The following is a 21,959-nucleotide window of genomic DNA, read 5'->3' on the forward strand; positions in this document are numbered from 1 at the left end:
ACATCATGAGAAGACACGATTCACTAGAAAAGACAATGCTGACAAAAACAGAAGGGAGTAGAAAAAGAAGAAAGCCAAACAAGAGATGGATTGATTCCACAAAGGAAGCCACAGACCTGAATTTATAAGATTGGAACAGGGTGGTTCATGACAGATGCTATTGGAGGTCACAGATTCATAGGGTCACCATAAGTCGTAATCGACTTGAAGGCACATAACAACAACTACTACTTTACCCCTTGCAGAGCACCCTTAACAAGTTAACAGTTCCTAGGATTCTCTGGGGGAAGCCATGTGCTTTAAAGGGTATGGTGCGTACGCAGCCCCAGTAAACTTTGTATCTTTCCGCAACCTATTGGGCACATCCCTTTCCCCCACAGTGCCATACAAGAGTCACAACCAGAGGCTTACAATTCCCCTTTCCCCATGCCTCAGATTTATGCTGTGGACATGCCCATCCTAAGAGGATTTTAACACCCTGTATGTAAAAGGACACAAAAAGTAAACTTTATTTTTGCAAGGCCCATCGCTGTTCCGCAGGACCCTCTCCCATATGTTTGCTCCACATCTGCCATATTAATTTTATTTGGTGTAACCCAGGGACTTATTGCGCCTTCTTCCAGCTCACAAGAGGGTTGGGAGCAGGCTCTCTGCTTTCCAGGTCCAGCTGTGGCTGTTCTTGTGAACCGACAGCAAGGCAGCGTGGAGAACAGGTTAAATTAATTTTATTGCATCTTTCCGACTACATCATCTTTCTTTGACTACGAGTTGTAAGGGGTGGCTTCCAAGATGGAGGTTCAGCTTGGTTTGCTGGCTTAGTAATAGGTCTCTTTCTCCACCCAGCCTGGTAAAGGAAGAGAGAAGAGAGAGGTTAGTGTGTGTGCGTTGAAGGCGGTGCGGAAAGGAGAGACATGGTTTCTGCCCTCCAGGGCTACATAGCCCATGGAGCAACTGGCGTCAGGATCAAACAATGATTATCAGTATTTTAGAAAGTTGTTTGTGTGTTTGTTTGCCTTTGGACACCTCTTCTGATATCGTAACCAAATTTTTGCATGATGGTTCCTGTGATTAAGCAGCAGATTTTTGATCTCTCTGTCTGGATACAATTGGACATCATTATGAATCAAGATGGCGGACTGGACATTTCAAAACTGTACTCATTTTAACCACTGGTTTTAAAGCCGCTCTGCTTTTTTTTTTTTGGTTTCTTAGCGTTCCCAAGCAATGCTGAGTATGAGGCTGCTAGTACTGTACTTAAAAACAGCAATTAAAAAAAACTTGCAGGAACTGCCAGTTTTGAACTCTAACCCCTGGAAAGATGGATGTGCACATTTGGGTTTGCTGCTGAATGTGACAGAATGCCGTCTTCACAGTATGCGCAATCAGTTACCAATGGCTGGGTTCTGCATACAGAGAAGCATTTTCCTGACTGAATGGAGTAGAGTGTCATTTTTAGAGTAAGAGACCCCAAACATATGTGCAATAACAGCACAGACTGTCAGGAACTGACTGGTTTTTAAAAGTTAAAAACAAATCCCACTATTTGCCACCCTGATTTACTTGGAAAGAGGTCCCAGTGATTTCAGAGGTGCTTGTGCTGAAGGGGGCCTGCTCAGGGCAACATGCTTTTGTAAAAGAGGGCCGTGTTTACTTTGAACCTTGGCCAGCCTCAGTCAATTCTGCTCCAGAATGGGATGTGAATCATTTGGCCAGCTCTGGAGGACTGTGTCTCCCTGAGTACCGGTTGAAAATGGAAATGGACTGCCTTCAAGTCGATCCCGACTTATGGTGATCCTATGAATAAGGTTTTCATGGTAAGCGGTATTCAGAGGGGGTTTCCCATTGCCTTCCTCTGAGGCTGAGAGGCAGTGACTGGCCCAAGGTCACCCAGTGAGCTTCATGGCTGTGTGGGGATTCGAACCCTGGTCTCCCAGGTCGTAGTCCAACACCTTAACCACTACACCACACTGGCTCTCTGAGTAAAAGGGGGAAAGAGTGAAAGGGAGCGCTAGTGCCCTTTGGGTCCTCCTGGGGGCCTTCCCAGAAGAGGCATCTAGCTGGCCACTTTGAGAACAGGATGCTGGACTAGATGGGCCCCCTTTGGCCTGGTCCCGCTGATGAAGGGTTCTTCTGATATCACCGGCACACACTGGAAGCTGCCGTATACCAAGTTGGACCTTTGCTCCATTTAGCTCAGTGTTGTCTACTCTCTCTCTCTGTTGTCTAGCAGCTCTCCAGAGTTTCAGAACAGGAGTCTCTCCCAGCTCTCCCTGGAGATGCTGAAGACTGGACCTGGGACGTTCTGCATGCAAAGCAGGTGCTCTGAGCTGCAGCCCTTCCCTTAAAAATAAAGCAGTATTCTAGGCCTCAGGAGTCTAAACAATTTTTTTTTTAATGAAATAGGAAGCTTCCTTATACCAAGTCAGACCACTGGTACTGGCTACACTGACTGGCAGCAGCTCTGCAGGGTTGCAGGCAGGGAATCCCACCAGCCCTACCTAGAGATGCTGCTGGGGATGGAACATTGGCCCTCTGCATGAAAAGCAGTTGGTCGGCCACTGAGCTATGGCTGTTCTCCCCCAAAGTTTAGTTTGCCTTTTCCAGGCTTGCATGCGTAGCCTATAAGCCAACTGCTGTCCAAAGGGCAAAGGTCTCCCTGCCTGCCCCCCCCATACACACTTGGGTCGAGGGCAGTGTGTGTGTTGTGGGGACACCAGAGGGCGAGATACTCACCACCGGGGTAGCGGCGTATAAGGAGCTTCCTAACTTCATCGTAGACGAAGATGAGCAGGCTGTACGGGAAAGCGCAGAACCACCAGGTGACCCTGCAAAGGAACAGGAAGGACGGAAGTGCTTTGAAGAGGCCAAGGAACAGGGAATCGGCAGCAGGGAGGCTGGCCTACAGCAGCCCTCATCGCCAACCTGGTGCCCTCCAGATGTTTGGGCTGTGGTTCCCATCAGCCGCAGCATCCTGGCTGGGGCTGATGGGAGTTGTAGTCCAAAACGGCTGCCGGGTGGCAGGTTGGCAAATGCCAGCCTAAAGAGTGTGCCGTAACTGCCCATGGGACGGGAAGTTGGATGTAGGATGGCAAACTATGGGCCCCTCCAGACATCCTTCTTGTTGTGCATTCATGATGATTTGTGCTCATGATGGTGTCAGGGCAATTCAACGCGATTTCCCACTTTCAACACTGCTTGCACCTGCAAAAGGTTTGGGGTGGGCACATACAGGTTCGTTTCCAATCAGTGCATGTCCCGTAACTTCCTGCTGAAATTCTGTCGTTTTTGTACCACAAATCTCCCGGGGTTTGTTTTTTTGTCCTGCTTTTATGGTCCTATAGCGCAAGAGGTCCTCTCCAGACAGTAATAACGTGGGAACATTAGGGAAGGACCCCAGAACAATGAATAAAGAGGAATGATGTGCGAATGGTCCACCACTAATGCACTATTGTTGCATCAATGACATGTTGCAGAAGATACCCGCAAAAAAAAAAAAACAGCACCAGTTGGGACAGGAGTGTCTGGGAATGGAGTCACAAGCGATTGTGGGCACTGGCAGAGCTTGGCAGGTTGGGGTGTATGAAGAACTTGAATCTTCAGGGGATTCGCAGACTGAAGTGGGCACTGCAGAGGATTTAGCTGCAGAACATGTGCTAGGCAGGATGTCTAGGGAGGGGCAAATCGGTCCATTTCAGGATTCAGTTTCTCGTCTTTCCTATTTTTTGTTCTTCACGTTCCCACATCCGTTTGCATTTTTTTTAAAAAAAGACAATTCATCTGCATCTCAGTGTAAATTTCTCATAATAAACACTTTTTATATACCGTTCACCTCGAGATAACACATTTTCGTATCTCATTTTAACCAATATATACATTTTAATGCACATTTTATCCTCACATTTGCATTTTTGTACACATTACTTGGCTGAAGAACTGCACTGCAAAATTCAGAGAAGTGTGAATTTCGAGGGATGGCTGCATTTGTCTGGTGTACATTAGATAGGTTTGCATTAAAATGTGTACTGAATCAAATTCCTCCCCCTCCATCCCTAGGCAGGGCCAACCAACGATCATTCAAGAGCTGGGCATCTCCAAAGGACTCTTAAGTATTAACATGTATGTCACCAGAAAATTGGCTCTACGCAGGGGTGAGCACAAGACAGATCTGTGCACACTGGCAGATCTCTGGTGGTTTGCAATAGACTGACTCTCGAACTTGTCAAAACAAAGTTTGGGGTAAGCAGGAATGGATTTTTATGTGTGGAAGGGCTACAATTCTGCCCATCTTGGGTATGGTGCCAAATTTCCCATTCATTTGCTTATTCTCTATTGTTGTGGATCGGAGTTTTATGTAGCAATTTTCTGCAACTATTTTTGAAAATGCATGTAAAATATTTATATTAAGAACAAGAATTTTATCAACATTTCCTGTCATTTATCAACATTTACTTTCATTTATCAATATTTCCTTTAAAAATATTGATACTAATATCAATATTTTTTGCAAGGGGAAAAAATGGATTGGTTAAAAACAGGGGCTAGCAGACAAAGAACTAACTCAAGTCGATATAGGCTTGTTAGGTCAATGTAATCCTTTTGAACTGGCACTGGCCAACCGATTCCATCGCTAGTGGAGGGACTGTTGAGCTCTGTTTAGTTCTGGTACCAAAACAAATTCCTGAGCTCAGAGTTCTTTATTAATTCGAAGTGACTTTAGTGGGTGAATATTGGGGCTCTAGTAGATCCCACAAGTCTGTGGTTTATCTCCCCATGACATAGAGACAGGGGGAAGAGGCGAAGCCTAGAATGGCCCTCCATGGGGTTGCTATCCACCAACCCACCAACCAGCCCTGGGCAAATCACTCACTTGAGCGGGTACATGCGCAAAGCCACACCCATTCCAGGGCAGTACGACAGGAAGGCAGCCAAGGCCGTTTCTTCAAGAAGGCCAAAGATCAGGATCTTGTTCCTGGAGGTGGGGAAAAAAGAGAGCGAGAGTCGCAAGTAGGAATGTCGGTGAGTTCAGACGAAGATGTAAACAGGAACAGAAATTGCCAATGTTTGCTTCATCATCCCAAGTCCAGAATGGAAATCAACCCAGCAAATGTGATCGTTATTCACTGTTGTTGCTTTCAGTCTGCAAACAGTACATAATTGATGGCTCTATCCCCCCTCCTTTTGCTTGTGTTTTGTTTGCCCTGTGGAATAACATAGTGACAATGTAATTAATGTAATTAATTATGCAAGTTAATGCCGTTTTGCCACAGTGGTCAGCAAGACGAATAACGTCTTTTGGCAGAAGATGCATTTATTATTATTTAATTTATTTTATTATTAGATTTATATCCCACCCTTCCTCCCAGTAGGAGCCCAGGGAAGGGGCCGGGACTTACTTACTTCATGCCCTGCTGGAAGACGGAGTTCCTCCTGGTCTTGCAGATGATGAGGTCAGCCCATTGCACCACCACAATGCTGGCAAAGAAGGCTGTGTGGCAGGTGAACTCCACCACCTTCCGCTGCTCGTAGGTCTGCAGACAGAGGAAAGCACAAGAGACACTCACCGGGCAGGAACATTTGTGCCTTCCATGTTCTTTGTGGGAAAGAGCAAAGCTGTAATAAGGGGAGCCCAGCTGGATAGGGCCAGTGGTCCACCTTGTCCAATGTTCTGCTTCCAGCATGGCTCACCAGTTCCTTCCTTCCTTCCTTCCTTCCTTCCTTCCTTCCTTCCTTCCTTCCTTCCTTCCTTCTTTCCTTCCTTCCTTTCTTCCATCCATCCATCCATCCATCCATCCATCCAGCCAGCCAGCCAGCCAGCCAGCCAGCCAGCCAGCCAGCCAGCCAGCCAGCCAATCTATCATTAAATTTGGAGCCCAGGGCAGCAAACAACAAGCAATAAAATACACTAAAAAAGATCTTTAAAATCATCTTTAAAGAATCTCAAAAAGAAAACATCTTTAAAACTTAAAAAAAAAAAAATCTTAACAAATCTTTAAAAGCAGTTGCAACAAGAGTCTGATGGGAATTTCCTCTATCCCAAATATTTTCTTGCCATCAATTCTGAATAAGTTGCTGAAATATTGTTGTAAAGTCATATCTCTGTTCTTCTTTTTTACAAAATGCACTGGCTCATCTCTTGAGAGTTTTTCCATTGTCACATGGCTGCAGTTAATTCCATAGATTTTCTCTATATCAAGCTCCATCACGTCATTCCAGTCCAGAAGATTATCCAAGCCATTGATAACTTTATCTCTAATATCTTCATTAATTTCTTCAGAGATAACGTTAAACCAGAGATAACATTAAATTTCAGAGATATTATATCTTATATCATATATTATTATATGACTATGGTTATGACAGCAAGATTATTATGGAATACTGATAATGGAAGATTGGACACTGAAATTACTGGACTTAACAGGACTATTGAAGATGGAAGATGGAATTAATAGGGATAATGGAATAATGGCTATTGAAATTATTGGACCTAACAGATTTTGATGAGATGGATTAATCGATATGTTTATTTGGACTATGGTTATGACAATAAGATTATTATTATTATTAACGAGATGGATTAATCGACATGTTTATTAGGAGAAAAATTGATAGATATATTTCTTAAAGAATTGAAACCTCTCTTTGACTTTTTGTGGAAAGAATAAAGTAATGTTTATGAGATTTGATGATTAATTAAGATAACTACTGGAGGAAAGTGATTTTATAATATAATTTAAGAGACAGGATTGTTATATATTGTAGACCTATAACTGATTTGATCTGCGACAAATGGGAAGTCAACATTTTATTTTTTTGTTTAATCATTTTTGTTTTGTTTTGTTTTTTGTCTTTGAATGTTTTATGATTTTGTTTTGTATGTTTTATGAAAATTTGAATAAAAATTATTGTAAAAAAAACCAAAAAAACAAAAAGCAGTTCCAACACAGACACAGACTGGGATAAGGTCTCTTCTCAAAACGCTCGTTGAAAGAGGAAGGTCTTCAGCAGGCACCGAAAAGATAACAGAGATGGTGCCTGTCTAATATTTAAGGGAATAGGGATTAGGGTTACGGTTGGGCCCATCTAGACCAGCATCCTGTTCTCGCAGTGGCCAACCAGATGCCCCAACAGGAAAGCCCACAGGAAGGACCTGAGTGCAGGAACACCCTTGTTTCTCCGTAGTCTCTGGACATTCAGAAGCATATAATGTATCTCCACACAGAGATTCCCTTTGATTACCATGGCTACTACTAGCCCTTGGGCGGGGGAGACACCCCACTTACCCACTCCTGGCCGTAGCTGTCCTCCAGGTCATTTTTGGAGCGGTCATCCCAGTCCAAGCGGATCCCCAACAAAGTGTTGGGAAGGAAGCCGTTTTCTGCCAGGATCACAAAATAGGTGAAAAAGCCGCCGAGAGCCTGGATCATACCTGGGGGACAGATGGGTAGAGTGGTCAGGTCTTTCAGGCATTACCTGAGCATCTCTCTCTCCGCAGAAAGAGAACTCCATCACACCTCCATGGTTTGTCCACCTTTTCTGTGACAGGGCAGAATCTGCAACAATTGGAAGTGTGTGTGTGTGTGTGTGTGTGTGTGTGTGTGTGAGAGAGAGAGAGAGAGAGAGAGAGAGAGAGAGAGAGAGAGAGATAACATCTGTTTGCTCTCAGGGGGTCGCTGTTCCCACCTGCCTTGCCCCACCCTCCAGCCCTGACAGCCTTCATGAGGGAGCTCAAGATGGCAGCCAGAGGCGAGGCTTACTCACCAATCTGCCCGTAGGCCATGCTGATGAGGCGCTGATTCACCAATTTGTCTGTCTTGGGGTTCCGTGGCTGCCTCTTCATAATGTCGCTCTCTGCAGCCTCGTAGGCCAGGGAGATGGCAGGGACCTAAAAAAGCAGGATGGGTGCTGAGGACTGTGAGATTGCTTGCCAAGTCTCACTGCCCTAGGGAATGAGAACCCAAACAATTAGGCTGGGTGCGTGTGGGTCACTCTAAGGCTAGCTCCATTTCCCCCTGGAGATATTTTCACAGTTATTTCCAGAGAGGCATGTTTGTGGCAATCCACGTATTCACGTGGGGTTTTCCAGGGAAGATATTTGAGCAGGATCTCCTCTATGAGCTTCCCTAAGCTCTAGGTCCAGCTCCAGAGTTCTCTCTTCTCTATCCTGTGATGGGTACATGAAGCAAGCCTTTTTAGTGGCCGTGTCGACATTTCACACCATCTTCTCTGGGGAGATCTGTTGGGCTCCCTTCACCCTTTCTGTGTGCAGATTTGACCCTGCTTAGTTTCAGTTGCTGGCCTCATGTTCCCTAAGACCATAGCCTGGGACCTTTACATTTAGGGGAAGAGGTATAGTTCCACAGGAAAGCACTTGTTTTGTGTGGTCCCCAATGGTGTAAGGTCACTTCCAACGTTCCTGTGTTAAGTTGGCAATAATGAACTGATTGAACAAATGAAAGGAGATTTACCTTGGCGCCTTCCCTCCCTCCTTCCCTCTGCTCTGGCAACACTCACCATGTCGGTGCCCAGGTCAATGCACAAGATGGTGACGGTGCCCAGGGGCAGAGGGATGTTGGCGATGATGAACAAGAGGAAAGGGGTGATCTCTGGGATGTTGCTGGTCAGGGTGTAGGCGATGGACTTCTTTAGGTTGTCAAAGATCAGGCGACCTGCCAGGCGGAGACCAGAGGTGCTCAGGAGGAGATGTGGAGGAGGGGAAAAGGGGTGGCAGGGACTACTGGCCCACTCGATGCCACCTTTTTACCTACCTTCCTCCACACCCGTCACGATGGAGGCGAAGTTGTCATCGAGCAAGATCATGTCCGCGGCCTGCTTAGAGACGTCGGAGCCAGCGATGCCCATGGCAATGCCAATGTCAGCTTTCTTTAGGGCAGGAGAGTCATTAACCCCATCTCCCGTCACTGCTACAATGGCCCCCTAAGTGGGGGGAAAAGGGTCATCAGCATGTAGTGCAGAGGCAGGGAAAACCTTCCAGCCTGAGAGCCGCATAACTCTATGGGCAACTTCCTGGGGGCCACATGGCAGTGCTGGACAGGGCCAGAGGCAAAAAGTGGCCAATGTTTGTGACAAAGCAAGAGGCATTATCAGAGTTCCGGGGCACATTCCAGCCTGGCAAAAGCTCCCAGGAGGAGCACAGAGGCGAGCCAGTGAGGGGGGATATGAGCTGGGGAGAGTCTCAAGGGCCAGACAGAGTGGTCTGGAGGGCCACTTTTGGCCTGAGGTTCCTCACCTCTGAAGCAGATGAAATTACAGATTCTCTATCCTTCCTTGGTAAAGTTGCCTTTGTCCTCTGGGATGTTTTTGATTGCAACATGGTTTATTTACAGTCAACTGACCAAGGATGCAAATTATGGGATGCTGGGTTAGGACCATTTCTTCTCCTCCTTGTCTGCCCCCCCCCAAGGGCAAGAGCAGCTCCATACCTGCCTCTGGCAACCTTCCACAATGATGAGCTTCTGCTGTGGGGATGTGCGGGCGAAGACAATCTCGGTGTGGTTCTTGAGGATCTCGTCCAGGTGTTCGGAGGTCATGTCCTTGAGGTCAGAGCCATGGACCACACAAGCCTTAGCTTCCCTGGGATGGAAGAAAGCACGTTGGCAAGACACTGGGTGGTGGAGACAGGTGTGGAACTGCTCAGTGGGCTGAAGAGCTGGCCTACCTGGGATTGACCTGGTTGACGGGGATGTTGAGCCGTGCGGCGATGTCCTCCACAGTCTCGTTCCCCTCGGAGATGATGCCCACCCCTTTGGCAATGGCCTTGGCAGTGATAGGGTGGTCGCCGGTCACCATAATCACCTGCAGGGAAAAGGGGTGCAGACAGCATTCAGGGCAAAGCCCACGCTTGCGCCTGGGGTGATCCTTGGTCATTCAGAGTCCTCCTTCCTTAGACTGTGTCTGGTCTGACAGCTCTTGCAAGCGTACTTGGGGCATGATGGATCCCGACATATCCAAGACGCATTTTTCAAGTCAAGAGCTAGATGTTGTGGGAGGTCATTCCCTGCTCTGTACACACACAGACTCTTCTACAGCTAGGAACACAGGAAGGTGCCTTGCCCGAGTCAGACCCTTGGGGGTCCATCTAGCTTAGTACTGTCCACACTGACTGGCAGCGGCTCTCCAGCGTATCAGACAGGAGTCTTTCCCCAGCCCTTCTTGGAGATGCTGGGGATTGAACCTGGGGCCTTCTGGATGCAAAGCAGAGGCTCTAACCACTGAGCTATGGGCCTTCCACAGCCCGGGCTCAGGTGACGCAGTGGCAGCGCTGGCTGCACCCATCTATTCTGCGGACAGGTAGACACAGGGGTAGTACCTTAGCTCGCATTTTAATGCAAACCCTGCCTAATTCAGGCTTCCCAAAGTGATGTGCAAACGTAAAAGCAGCCATCCGTTTGTAATTCACACTTCTTCAAATGTTGTGATGCAGTTTTCCGGTCAAATAATGTGCACCAAACAAAAGCATGTATTTTTTGCATGAAAGATAAAATGCATTGAGAATAAGACAAAAATGCGTCATATCAGGGGAAATTGCTTGAAAAATGTGTACATTAAGGGAAATGCTGATGAATTTTTGTGACTTTAAAAAAAAAACCTGAATCTCGTATGGAAATGAGGTGAACTGAATTTAAGAATGGAAAAATGAGAAACTTGGAGAAAGTGCAATGGCAGATTTGCCCCTCCCTACAGACAGAGAAAGGGGGCATAGCAGAGAGGACAATCCCTGTCTAGGAACCCACTAGAACCTGGACATTCTCTTTCTTGGGGGGGGAAGAGGGGGGACAGGAGGCTGAGCTGATCCTCCCATGCCCATCATTGGGTCATCAGCTGTCTTACCTTAATCCCAGCGCTCCGGCATTTCCCCACGGCGTCTGGCACGGCTGCTCGAGGCGGGTCGATCATGGACATGAGGCCCACGAAGCAGAGGTTGGTGATGGGGAAGTTGACCTCATCCGCGTCGAACTTGAAACCTCGGGGGAATTGGTCTTCGGGGAGGTTGTACTGGCAGAAGCCTAGCGGTCAGGTCAAGGAGACAGGTCAAGGAGACAGGTCAAGGGAGGGCGAGACCTGGCCAAGAGCTTTGCCAGGCCCCTCCTCTTCCCAGAAAGCTCCATTGCCGGTGGCTCACTGCAGCTTGTACCCCCACTTCCCCTCTCCCTCAATCCCGCCTTTTGATGTCGCTGACTTTTATCTGTCTTGTTCTGTCCTGTGTCCTGTTAACACTTGGGGAGTGCCCCTCCCCTTGGGACTGGTGGGGCGGAAGGCAGGGAGCCACAACAGTAGGCGGAGTCTGAGCCAAGGAGAGGCGGAGCCAAGTCATTCTAGTTTTGCCCCCATCCTCCTCTTCCTTGCTGAGTTCTGCAAGGGCAGCTCTGAGACTAAGGAGGAGGCAACTGACAGCCAGGGCCTCCCCCTGGACTGATTGTAAGGAAGGCAGGCAGGTGGTGGAGGGCTGACCGAGGGTGGTGGGGCAGGGCCCCACATGCCCCAGTGGACCAACCCCAGAGGAAGTAGGCCTGGTGCGCCAACCCTTTTTGTCCTACCAAAGGGCCTGGCTGGCTGGAACCCCGAAGAGGAGCATGCTGCAGGATTATTTATTTATTTTATTTTATTAAATTTACATCCTGCGCTTCCTCCCAGAAGGAGCCCAGGGTGGCAAACAAAAACACTGAAAGCACTTTAAAAACATCTTTAAAAAGGAAGATTTTAAAGCATATTAAAGCTTTAAAAACATCTTTAAAAGCAATTCCAGCAGACACACAGGCTGGGGTAAGGTCTTTTGACCTGTTGGAAGAAGAAGGTCTTCAGTAGGGGATGAAAAGATAACAGAGATGGTGCCTGTCTAATATTTAAGGGGAGGGAATTCCAAAGGGTTGGTGCCACAACACTAAAGGTCCGTTTCCTATGTTGTGTGGAACGGACCTCCTGATGGGATGGTATCTGCAAGAGGCCCTCACCTGCAGAGCGCAGTGATCGACTGGGTATATATGGGATAAGACGGTCTTTTGGGTATCCTGGTCCCAAGCTGTATAGGGCTGTGTACACCCAAACCAGCACCTTGCACTTGTCAATTTTGTTGCAGTCCCACTTGCCTCCACAGATTCCTGAATCGTTCCAGCACACTAATCTCCCCTCCAAACCCCTTTCCCTCCCCCCAGCCTCCTCACCCAGCACTCTCTCGCCCAGCCCCCCCAGCTCAAGGTAGGCATTCTGAAAGGCATCTCGCAGCTCTTCGTCAAGGGGCACCTCCTGGCCTTGCAAGAGGATGGTGGCGCAGCGGTCCAGGATCCTCTCGGGCGCCCCCTTCATCACCAGGACGTAGCCGTTCGGTTTGTCTTCGAGTTCGTGGATGGAGAGCTGGGGTGGGGTGGGGTAGAAGTCAGAAGACACTTGAGCAATGGTAAATCCTGGAGCGCAAGAGGCTCTTCCTGACAGCCCCCACAGCCGTATCCTTTCTAAGCTTATACAATAGAAATGAACTTTTTGACCAACACAGACATTATGGCTTCAGTACAAACCACTCCCCCCCCCAAACACGCCCGTCCCCCCACTTTGCATAATATCCAGCCTGATGAAGAGTACTGTTGGACTCAAAAGCTTGCTTGCTATTTTGTGACATTTTGGTTGGTCATAATTAAAAGGGGGCTTTGGAAATTTTCAAAACAGAAGTGGCAGTTTCAACCTTCTGCATGGCAATGTCCCTCCCCCTCTTCCTCTCCTTAGCTTCATATTTGGTGGGTTTGTCTCTCTGAGAAAAGCTTATTTATTTGGCATGTAGAGGACTGGCAAAATAATGACCCAGGAGATGACAACATTTATTCAATTTCCTTTATAAATGTATTTATATACGGCCATTTATATACTGGGACATCACGGCAGTGTGCAGCAATAAGATATTGTTAGAAACAGTACAAAACAACCACAAGAAACAAAGAACCTCCGCTTCAAACAGCTGCATAGACCAACCAGCATAAAAAGGTATTCAAGAGCGGCCTGAAAGTCAAAAGTGAGAGGGTGCCTGCCGCATCTCTGCTGGAAGAGTGTTCCACTGCACGGGTCTGGCGACACTCAGTGCCTGACTTAGGGTTGAGGTCATTCGGATGTTTTTCACGCTTTGATAGAATTCTTTTATTGCATATTTAATCATGTATACATGTTATAATTGATTTTATACTTTTAAACCGCTTAGAAGCCATTTTGGCATGTAAGCGGTATATAAATGAAACAGTAGCAATTTGGGCCTCTGTAACACAGAGGAACAACTAGCAGCCCTCCTCTGGATGATCTCAGTGAGATCCAGGTGATCCCTGTCCCTGATGTGAAATAGGTGGCAGCACTTTGTCCCTCCCTGCCTGTCCCTGCTCCTCGGTACCCGGGTACAGAGCTTCAAAGTGACAACAGACTGAGCTCACAGTGGATCCCAAAGCCCCGTGAGGACAGCCTGTCTCCCTCCTGGCTCCAGGGGAAATCACAGATGTGCAATGAACATCACCGCAGCTCATAAAGAGCACCTGAAGATCCTGGCTGCTGAAACAGGCCTGTGGCCCATCTAATCCAGCATATCCTGTCCTCATGGGATGCCCCAAAGGGAAGCCCCAAAGCGGGACATGAGCACAACAGCATCTCTCCCTTCCGGTGGTTTCCAGCAACTGGCATTAAAGGGTCTTCCAAACTCCCCCCCCACCAGTGCCGTAACTAGGCAGGTGCACAGGCACAGGGCCCAGGACGAAGGGGCCCCTGAAATGGATTTGCTGAAATGAAAATTATGTATAAACAATTGTTATATCATATTTGTTTTATTATTATTCCCCCCCCCAAAAAAAAACCTAAGGGCCCCAAAAATAAAACCTTGCACAGGGCACATGAAAAGCTAGTTATGCTACTGCCCCCCACTGCCCTGTAGTCCTTTTAAAAACTAATGACCTCCTCACCATTAAGCTGAGCTCTGGCCCCCTCTAGTGGATCCTCCCTGCCATTACGCATTATGCAGTTAAGAGCCAGTGTGGTGTAGTGGCTAAGGTGTTGGACTACGACCTGGGAGACCAGGGTTTGAATCCCCACACAGCCATGAAGCTCACTGGGTGACCTTGGGCCAGTCACTGCCTCTCAGCCTCAGAGGGAGGCAATGGGAAACCCCCTCTGAATACTGCTTACCATGAAAACTCTATTTGTAGGGTCGCCATAAGTCGGAATCGACTTGAAGGCAGTTCATTTCATTTTCATAACTCGGTTTAATAAGCTGATTCAGGCAAGAAAGAGTTGATGGCAGAATTCACGATGCAAAAAACCGGAGCGCTCTATGGCGCTCTGAGAAGACTGCCTTTGAAGACTGGATGTCTCTGAGCTTCAGCCAAAACAAAGCATTGCTTTGTTCACTTACAAACTATGTTGTTTTTTAAACTATTGTTCAGTCCAAAATGTCCCCATGGTGGCTTATAAACAATTTACAAAACGCTAACATCTAGCAGTATAAGAAGAGGGGCACACATAATTTGAAAACCGTGAAAGTCGAGGGTGTTGCCTTTTCTCAGAGGCGTTTCTCAGAGGCCCAGCCAGACAGCTCTTGGGCTCTTGAAAGTATTTACAGAGGATGAATCATCAGCTGAAGCCAGGAATGCTAAAATGGAGCCTCCAGGCTGAGAGGGAGTCTACCTCTGAACACCCCTGGCTCTTTTGGTTCTTGCACCTCCCCCCTTCCTCCCAGACCTGGTATTTGTTGGTGGAGTTGAAGGGAATCTCTGACACTTTGGGGTTCCTGTCTCGCATTTTCTTGACAGACCCGCAGGACAGCTCGATGCATTTCAGAAGTGCAGACTCTGATGCGTCGCCGGCCGTGTCTCTCTGGGGAAGAAAGAGGGGAGAGAAGGAAGACAAGAAGCCGGCGGGAAAAGTTCCACCCTGTGTCCTGGTTGGAAATTTACTCTTTTGAGCCTCCATGTAGCAGCACAATTTAAACCAAGCGGGGCGAAGGATGGGTGAAGTAATACTCACTATGGCTGTGCACCCACAATATACCTTTAAAGCACAGGGTCCCCCCAAGAGTCCTGGGAACTGCAGTTCAATCTTCATAGAGCTACAATTGCCAGTTCCTTTAACAAACTACAGTTCCCAGGGTTCTTTGGGGGAAGCCACGTGCTCTCTTCTTTCAGGCTGAGCTTTGGTCTTAGGGACTGGTGGGGCGGAAGGCAGGGAGCCCAACAATAGGCGGAGCCAGAGCCAATAACAGGCGGAGCCCACTCATGCTGGTTTTGTCCCCATCCTCCTTCCTGATTTCTGCAGGGGCAGCACTGAGACTAGCGATGGGCTAGTTGCAATAGTCGGATTTGCCGTCCGATTAATTATTATTTCTGGTATTCTCTCTCTTTGCGGAGATAATTTTGAAGTAGCAACTATCTGCCCCTGGTTTCTGATTCATTCTTCTTCTTTCTTCAGATTCGTTTTTTTTTAAATTAGCTTTGAAATCATTGATAGTGTGAGTTATACTTTTATCAATCTACTGTCTATGAGAACTCTTCAAATGTTTATTCCCTTTCACTGATGTCAATGATGTGCTGATTGTAACTGACAGACAGAAGCGGGGAAGACATTGACTTGATTATCTGCCTTAATCTGCTCTGCCAGGCACTTGAAAAGGAATGTAAACAGGCAATCATTACAGAGTCCAGAATAATGATCAGTATCAGTGGAGCCTTGTAAATAAATAGCGATTATAATATTAATAATTCTCTGAAAAGCAAAGTAAAAGAAAAAAATTGGAGGAGATAAAAATAATGATGAAAAGATAGCAGAGGAAAAAGGAATCTGATCATTAACAACCTCTAGTGGGCCACACTTAAAAATGAAATGTAAAAAAGGAGAGGATTCCATCCCTAACTGAGACTGAGGAGGAGAAGGAAGCTGACAGGCAGGATTGATTGTAAATAGGAAGGTGGGCAGGTGGGGACAGACGGAAGGCAGTGTCTCATTCATCCAGATGGGCCAACCTCCACTGGGAGAGATGTCCCTCAGTTATTGACAATGATGGCTTGTGGAGTGCGTTACACTGGGTGAATCTCCATGGGTGACGGTGGCCTTGGAAGAAAGGCCTTGGCAGTGATGTTTTTTGGGAAGCCCTGCACAGAGCAGGCCAGGCAGTTCTTCTTATGCTCACCCCCAATGTTGGGTCTAAGCTGCCTGCTGGCAAGTCCACCGTACCTTAGAGATGGGGACCTTATCCTGTCCGCCTCTGAAGACGGCCCTGTTGCACAGGGCTGCAATTCGGGCTAGGGCTGTCCACGTGGGCGAGCGCTTGTCAAAGGTTGCTCCTGGGGAGAGAACCGGGGGCAGATGGAGGAGAGAAACATTCAGGCAAACTACTTAAACAGCATCCGATGAAGGCTTGACTCTGTTCCTACATCCCCATGGACAGCAATTTTTGCATGCGTGGAAAGGGGGAGAGATGTGGTTGGTGGACGGCCCTCACCGGATTGGTCCTCTGTGGTGTCTGCCTCGTGGATTTGGTTGTCGAACCACATGTGGGCGACGGTCATGCGGTTCTGGGTCAGGGTGCCCGTCTTGTCTGAGCAGATGGTTGAGGTGGAGCCCAGAGTCTCCACAGCCTCCAGGTTCTTCACCAGGCAGTTCTTGCGAGCCATCCGCTTGGCGGTGAGGGTCAAGCACACCTGACGTTCGGCGGGGGAGGGGGGGAAGAGAGAAGGAACAAAAAGTGAGAGCAAGCGAAGGGGGTGAACTTGGGGGCCTTTCTGGGAACATTCCTCTAGGGCAGGGAGGGGGGAACATAGGTAGCCCTCTGGGTCTTGTTGGCCTGCAACTCCTCTTCTCCCTGGCCACTGAGCACTCCTCCTGACTTGTTTGCGGGGAGTTCAAATGATGCCGCAGGATGCAGTTGTTACCCCACGCTTTCCAGGGCATTTTCCTGTCATTTTCCTTATTGCAAAAAGTTCATTTGGGAGTCGGGGCTGGGGGAGGAAGGAAGCGGGTTTGTTGTGCAAGAGCACCAAATCGACTTTAATTGCGAAAGCTGAATCTGCCGGTTTGTGACTGAAACCCACCCCCAAAGCCGTGACAGTTTGGAAGTTGCAGCCCAGCAATCCCTGGAGACCTGCCACTGACCTAGACTCTAGAACAGGAGTAGCCAACGTGATGCATCCCAGACGTTGCTGGACTCCCAACTCCTAGCAACCCCTGCAGCCAGTGTGGCCAACGGCCAGGAATGATGGCAAGAGTTGGAGCCCAACAAACGCGGGAGCTGCCTGTATCCTGAGCCAGACCCTTGGTCTATCTAGCTCAGTATTTCCCACACTGACTGGCAGCAGTTTTCCAGGGTTTCAGACAAGTAATCTCTCCCAGCTGTACCTGGAGTTGCTGAGAATGGAACCCAGGGCCTTCTGCATGCAAAGCAGGTGAGCTACCACTGAGGTATGGCCTTTTCGCAAATAAAACATAGGAGGCTACCTTATACGGAAACAGGCTGTTAGTCCACCTTGCTCAGTATTGCTTACACTGTCTGGCAGCGGTTCACCATGACTTCAGGCAGCAAACATTCCCAACCCTACCTGGAGATGCCATCAGGGACTGAACCAGAGTGCTTTTGCAAGCGATGCAAGTGCCCTGCCACTGATCCATGGTCCTTCCCCAAACCCCTGGAAGGACACAGATGCCCCACCCAGCCGACCGACCATGCGGGAAGCCCCTTACCGTGACAGTTGCCAGGAGCCCTTCTGGGACGTTGGCCACAATGATGCCAATGAGGAAGATGACGGCCTCTAACCAGGTGTAGCCGAGGATGAGGGAGAGGATGAAGAAGGACAGGCCCAGGAAGACGGCCACCCCGGTGATGATGCGGATGAAGTGCTCGATCTCCATGGCAATGGGGGTGCGGCCCACCTCCAAGCCAGAAGCCAGGGAGGCGATGCGGCCCATCACTGTGCGGTCTCCCGTCGAGATGACAATGCCCCGGGCGGTACCTGTGCAGGTGGAACGGGAGGAGTTGGGTTCTTCTTTTTTAAACCTTATCGCCAAATTGGGGAGAGGGCGCTAATTCCTGGGGTGTTCCAGGTGAACCCAAGGCCCTGACACCATGTGTGGTGTTTCTGCAATCTGCCACAGAGAACCATGGGCTGATCTTAAATTCCTCCCACAGAAAATGGCACGAGGCAGCTGGATTTTGTGGGGGCAGGATGCATCTTTCTCTAATGGGTTGTGTGCTAAAACCCATGAGCTATGAGGGAGGGAAGGCAGGGGATATTTTTCCACAGTTTGCAGCTGGGGTTAAAAACAAGCCTTCTAAGTCAGGTGTGGGAAACATTTGGCCCTCCAGAGGTTGCTAGACTACAACTCCCATAATCATCTCTGCCCACTGGCCACGTTTGCTGGGGCTGCTGCAGTCCAGCCACATCGGGAGGGCCAAAGGTTCCTCACACCTTTTCTGAATTCTTTATCCCATTTGGTATCTGTATTGGATTTGAATTAATCTCATGTATGTGCTGTTTTAAACTATATATATATATATATATATATATATATATAAATTGTTTATATATGCAATTCTTCTAAATGTTTTTATATACGTAACTATTTTATACAAGTTTTTGTTGTAATGTCAACAGCTTTGGGATACTTCATGGGAAGCGATTCACGAAGGAAACAAATGAAAATGAGAAGACTTAGGCTCAAAATCCACCTACAAGGCAGGTGTCAACTCTACAAGTTTACAATAACAATGGTCGTGGTATTTTTTAATGTGAGCTGATGGCGGGGGGTCCTTTTATTTCCCCCTTTAATTTTTCTTTTTCTTCTTATTTTGTTAGAGCTTATATATATATATATATATATATAAAAAGTGTCTTGCTGCCACCCAGCTACTGGGTCAGGTCAATCCTGGAAGTGAGTTCCTGATCCATCAGTTGGCCAATGGCTTAGAATCATATTTTGGCATTAAGTGGCATATAGATAAATAATAAGTTTGGCAGGGGGGTGGATCTAACACCGTGTCATGGGGAACTTATGGGGGGGGGGCAGGGGAACACAACCATTCTTGCAGCCCAGCGAGGATGATGCCCAGGTCTAGCCTTCAAGGGGGGGGGTAAAGTGACTCATTTCTCTGTATTTTCTCTGGCTTTTTTTTTGCAACAGCACTGTTCCCCCCGCCGATGCCTGCCCCTTGCCCTTTCACCTTCCACACAGTTGGTGGAAAAGAAGCAGATGTTGCGCGTCTCTAGTGGGTTTTCATGTGTGAATTCCGGAGAACGGGTCTGTGGTTCCGACTCGCCCGTTAGGGAGGAGTTATCCACCTGTACAAGACAACGGAAGACGTTGCATGAAGTGTGTGTGCAAGGGGAGGGGCCTTTCACAGAAGAGGTTTGCTTCTGGCCTTAAGAAGAGATTTGCTGGCAGAAGCAGGATTCTCTGATTCTGACACAATTCACCCCAAAACGCAAAGGTTTTCAAGACTGCAAAGGTACTTTTGGCAGACATACAAACAAATGAAAGAACCAATTTCTTCCCAGTTGTGGCACTTAAAACTACATTTTATTTTTATTTTTCTGGCCTAATATACACATATTTGCAGAACAATTTCCCCCTAATATATTTGTGTATGTTATTTTCAGTAATATTTGTATATTAATGTGCACTTTACCTAGTATATTTTTGTACATATTAGTTGGATATTATTGCATTGCAAGATTCAGGAGAATTTCAAATTTTGAAAGACGCCTGGCTTTCCTTTTGTGTATTATTTCAGAAAGTGTGGATTGGGTAGGTTCATATTTAAATGAGAACTGAATCGAATTTACCTCCATCCCTCTTTGAAACTCATGTTATCAATCAACCAAATGGTGACAAAAAGCTCTCTTCCCCCCCCCTCCCATCCCACCTACAAACATATATATTTTGCACCTCTGAGCCTTTCCTCTTCTGGCTCCTGTCTCAGGCAAGCTCACCTTACAGCCATGGGAGGAAATTATCCGCAGGTCTGCGGGAACCCGGTCCCCTCCCTTCACTTCCACAAGGTCTCCAACCACCACGTTCTCAGCATTGATCTGGATCTTCTCGCCTTCCCGGATCACCAGGGCTTGCTGTGGGCGAAAGACGTTAAGGCTGCGGGCGAAGGCTGTGTGGGTGCTCTGCCCCTCCCCTGCCTGACCTCCAACTCTGCCCCCTCGGAAAGCAAAAGCTTAAACCTGTGAAACCTTCCTCTGCCCTCCTGGGTTGCAATGGGGCTGACGACAGGGCGTAATTCCTAAGACCGCTGAAGGCAGCGTGATGGATGCAGCCTTGCCAATGGCTGTACACACCGTTTAACTTGTCTTTGGTCAAACTGGGTTGGCAAACTGGCATATTTCTCAGCTAGAACCGGGATGGGAGGGCTCAGGCCTTGGGGCCAAATGTGGCCCCCAGACCTCTCCATCTGCGCCCCTCCCCACTCTTCCAACGCCAACCCTCCCATCGGTTCTGCTCCATTCTCTCCTTGAGTGCTTTTGCCTGGTTGGGAGGGTCCTTGGGCTGTCATAACAATGAACCCTGACTTTTGCATGGCGGGGATGTGCAGCCCACTGTCGCTCCCCCTTTGTTTGCTTCTGGCCCTACCCACCACTGTTATGCAGCCCCCAGAAGGTTGTCCACGAGACAATGTGGCCCTCAGGTTGTAAAAGGGTTCCCCACCCTTGAGCTAGATGGCTTCATGGTGTGACTCAGGGTCCGGCATTCATTTTGCAACTGAGCTTCAGAGTTGCACCCTGAGCTTGCCGTAAGGCTCGCTGGTCACCAGTGGGCTTCCTTCCGAGTATGGCATTGGCACTCTTGATTGTGCAGCTGTGTTGGATGGAGCCAATGGCTGCCGCATCCTGTCTCAGCCACAAGAGGGCGAGTGAAGACAGGCTGCCGTACAGTAGATCAGTGCAGGAAAAGACCCACCCACCCATTACCCGTCCTCCAGTTGCTACTACTTCCCCCCTCGCTTTTTTGACTGGTTGTGGCTGCAGAAATGGTGGGCTTATTTCTAGTGGAGACCCTCCCCAATGTTTCAGAGACGAGAAGAGCAATATTTTGGCAACTCTAGCCTTGTCCATCTGCTTTTATCAGTAGCTTGCCAGGCAGAAATTAAACAGGTGAAGCTTTCCCTGTCACCTCAACTCCATGCTGGGAAAAACTGAAGGAAAAGCTTCACCTGGTAAATTACTGCCTGCTGGGATGCTGTTTTAAAGGGGCACACATTTTGCCTGCAGAAGGTCCCAGTCTCCATCCCCAGTGGCATCTCCAGTTAAAAAGGGCCTCGGGAAGACCAAGACCAATGGTATGTAGGGGGACAAGACTACGTAATAGAAGTGAACCCCACAATTTAACTACAGAGAAGGATGTCCCGAACAAAAGGGGTAGGATGGGCGAGGAGGCTCAGGAGATATTTTTAATGTTGCCAGTGTTACTGTTTATTTATTTTATTTTCATACAACCCTTCTGGGTGGTTTTCAGTGAACTTAATAAAATACAACCTTCTGAACCAATAAAAAAGTAGCATAAAAAGAAATTAGGCAGCCTGGGGGCCAGGCAGGATGTGCCCAATTTGCTACCAAGTGGTTTGACCTCATGACGGAAGAGGAGCACATTGTCTGCAGTTCTTGTCCCACGTCATGACAAATGAGAATATATATGTATCTCTATAGGTTTCTAATCAAATAAACAAACAGGATGGGGCAGGATCTTACCTGAGGCACCATGTTTTTGAAAGAGTCCATAATTTTGGAGCTCTTTGCTTCCTGGTAGTACGAAAAGCAGCCGGTGACTATGACAACTGCTGCCAGCACCACACCCAGGTAAAGCTGAGGAGAAAAAAATGAACATTGGTGACTTAAATAAAACCAACCCCCAAAAACTGAGGGGCTCCAACATGGATTCTGAGGGGAGTCTCCCTTTCTCGCAGATAAACAGATTAGAAGCAGTTGAGG

The 21,959-nt window shown here is 48.0% G+C and overlaps 1 protein-coding gene across 1 annotated transcript in view; it reads right to left on the reverse strand.

The window, feature by feature from the left end:
* Nucleotides 1-708: 708 nt before the first annotated feature.
* The window catches only part of LOC133374963 (sodium/potassium-transporting ATPase subunit alpha-2), a 35,423-nt gene continuing 14,172 nt past the window's right edge, over nt 709-21,959 (reverse strand). The window contains exons 5-23 of the mRNA XM_061606341.1: nt 21,720-21,833; nt 19,959-20,093; nt 19,190-19,307; nt 17,713-17,981; nt 16,478-16,676; nt 16,210-16,319; nt 14,722-14,856; nt 12,183-12,372; nt 10,852-11,027; nt 9,680-9,816; nt 9,444-9,594; nt 8,769-8,937; nt 8,515-8,669; nt 7,762-7,885; nt 7,284-7,429; nt 5,398-5,528; nt 4,868-4,969; nt 2,734-2,825; nt 709-844 (exon numbers count right to left, since the gene is read on the reverse strand). Coding sequence (XP_061462325.1) covers nt 816-844; nt 2,734-2,825; nt 4,868-4,969; nt 5,398-5,528; nt 7,284-7,429; nt 7,762-7,885; nt 8,515-8,669; nt 8,769-8,937; nt 9,444-9,594; nt 9,680-9,816; nt 10,852-11,027; nt 12,183-12,372; nt 14,722-14,856; nt 16,210-16,319; nt 16,478-16,676; nt 17,713-17,981; nt 19,190-19,307; nt 19,959-20,093; nt 21,720-21,833 — 2,682 coding nt within the window. The 3' untranslated portion in view covers nt 709-815. The remainder of the gene's footprint in view (nt 845-2,733; nt 2,826-4,867; nt 4,970-5,397; nt 5,529-7,283; nt 7,430-7,761; nt 7,886-8,514; nt 8,670-8,768; nt 8,938-9,443; nt 9,595-9,679; nt 9,817-10,851; nt 11,028-12,182; nt 12,373-14,721; nt 14,857-16,209; nt 16,320-16,477; nt 16,677-17,712; nt 17,982-19,189; nt 19,308-19,958; nt 20,094-21,719; nt 21,834-21,959) is intronic.

Source organism: Rhineura floridana, chromosome 22, assembly GCF_030035675.1.
Source record: "Rhineura floridana isolate rRhiFlo1 chromosome 22, rRhiFlo1.hap2, whole genome shotgun sequence".
Lineage (NCBI taxonomy): Eukaryota > Metazoa > Chordata > Lepidosauria > Squamata > Rhineuridae > Rhineura > Rhineura floridana.